The following is a 2,282-nucleotide window of genomic DNA, read 5'->3' on the forward strand; positions in this document are numbered from 1 at the left end:
AAAGTATATGGACAACTGACTAAATGAATGGTCGATGGATCGATCAATCAATCAATCAGTCAATCAATCAGTGTTTATAATACTATCATTAAAGAGATTGATTTAACTAATTGGAATACTGTTCATCCATTGACATCACTTCGTCATCAATGCCGTTGCAATAAAGATATAAACGACTATATCAAATTTGCCCCCAACTGGAAATGCTTTGAACACAAAACTAAGGTTATGATAATAATAATGATAATTTATGTAAAATATAATGTTTCTAGGCGCTTTGCAGTCAACAAAAGAGAAAAAACATATAAATAGACTACAAATACAAAAAATATACAATTACGTAATGATCTAAATAATTGCACGTATCGAGGCATTTCTTATAGCTCTTGGGAAGTTTTCCTTAGTATGTCTTCATCATATTGACGCATCGCTGCAAAAAGTCTTTAACACGCGAACGAAATCCGGAAGTGAGGGTATACCAAATCAAGGGGTTCAGGCACATAGCCGCAGATTCTGCGATTCGAGAAGCTTTGCGAAAGGCAAATAATTCACCTCTGCTTTCTGGAATCTCAAATTTGTTCAATTCCCCTCTGTAGTTCGACCTCAGAAGATACACGACCAGGGCAGAGCGCGGTAAACGAGCCAACACAAACACGAGAGCTATTGCCAGAAACATGCCGGCCAAGCGCGCCCGACCTCGACGAAGATGTCGCATCGAGCGGTCGTCATCGATGGCGCCTCCCATCACCCTCAACCGACGACCCCGATGACCCCAAAGGAGCGTCTTGATTGTCAAACCGTAAAATATTATGGTAAACCCGACGGGCAGTGCGTAAAGCAGGACCACCTGGCTTATAAATATGGCAGTAATGACCACCTTGAGAGATGAACAGCGACAAATGGTGACGAGAGTTGTAGCCGAAGCTACCGCCAGCGACCAAATCAGGCAAGCCGTTCGCATAGTCCAGCGGAAAACATCGGCCCGTCGAAGTAGTAAAGGACGCTGAACAACAAGATATCGCTCGGTGCTTAGGGCCATCAACGTCAGGGCAGATACGCAATGCATCAGGGAGAGAAGGAACATAAAGGAGTACTGAGTCGTCGGCGACTCCGACAGCCATTCGCAGGAAGCTCCCGTGGTCATTTTAATGAGAAATGGCGCCCCCATCAGGGCCAGCAGTAACTCGGCTGCAACCTGGTTGGTCAGGAGAATGTGGGATGTCCTTCGCAGCTCTCGGACCAAGACCACTAGCATGATGGTGATAAAGTTAAAAGTGATGCTGACAAGGTATGATAAAAAGAACCAGGTGGTCAAACCATCATCCATCTCACATCCGTGTGGTGCGTAGAGTAACTGGTAAATATGTAAGGTGTTGTTTTTGACGTTTTGAACTTCAGTAGGATTCGACTCTGGTAGTTTCCAAACATCATTGCCAAGACATGACCATTGGTCGGGAAAATCTATACAGTTTTCTTCCATTTCCATTTCCATTTCTTGCAATAACCTAGGTCCAAGGACAGTAATCATGCAGCTAGAGTGTCGATATAGAGAGACCCTCCCTGAGCCCACAATTAAATGCCTACAGTGCTCATCTTATTAGGCAAGGTGAAAATGGTTAAATCTCGTGTAGTAGTTCGTTGTATGCGACGACATGTAAAAAATGATCTGAAGATGATACCACTAAAATAATTAGTCTCCAGAGTATCATCCTGCAGTCAAATTAAGTCAGCCGGTAGAAAACAGCTTGCAGGTCGTTGCTCCGCCAGGGTTCCTCACCTCAGCTTCACGGCGCCAAGCTACGGTGGCAGGAACGCAAAAATCCCAGGTATCGATATGTTTGCACGATTGTCATTTCCTGTATCGATAACTGATGCTCCTTCGTCGGCCACACAGACCTTTGTATTGGGAGTAACTCCTGTAAATACTCGATATTTCTTCTTCTTCTTCTTCTTCTTTTTCCGCCACACAATGACCGCTTTCCTCCTTTTCTATTAGTGCCTTGTTCTCATCAATTAAACATGATACAAAATGGATAACAACGCACAAGAACATAAGGAGATATGGTCACTGGATGTTTTCATACAGTAATGGGTCGCTAAACAATAACATTATCACTGCTTCATTTGTGAGAGCATTTTTCTTTCTGATGGCTGCCCGTGACGCTTGTGTTCAGCTTTCTTCCAAATACAAGAGTGGAAGAGGATGGGGGGGGGGGGGCACACAATAAAAAGGTTTTCGACAGATATAGATGCAGATTTCTGACGCATCAGTGACTGCTACC

The 2,282-nt window shown here is 43.8% G+C and overlaps 1 protein-coding gene across 1 annotated transcript; it reads right to left on the reverse strand.

Moving 5' to 3' along the window:
* Positions 1 to 400: 400 nt before the first annotated feature.
* LOC140239828 (galanin receptor type 2-like) lies at positions 401 to 1,255 on the reverse strand. The gene has a single exon (XM_072319648.1). The coding sequence runs from the start codon at positions 1,253 to 1,255 to the stop codon at positions 401 to 403; it is 855 nt and encodes a 284-aa protein (XP_072175749.1).
* Between the last annotated feature and the right edge of the window lie 1,027 nt (positions 1,256 to 2,282).

Source organism: Diadema setosum, chromosome 16 (genome assembly GCF_964275005.1).
Source record: "Diadema setosum chromosome 16, eeDiaSeto1, whole genome shotgun sequence".
Classification (NCBI taxonomy): domain Eukaryota; kingdom Metazoa; phylum Echinodermata; class Echinoidea; order Diadematoida; family Diadematidae; genus Diadema; species Diadema setosum.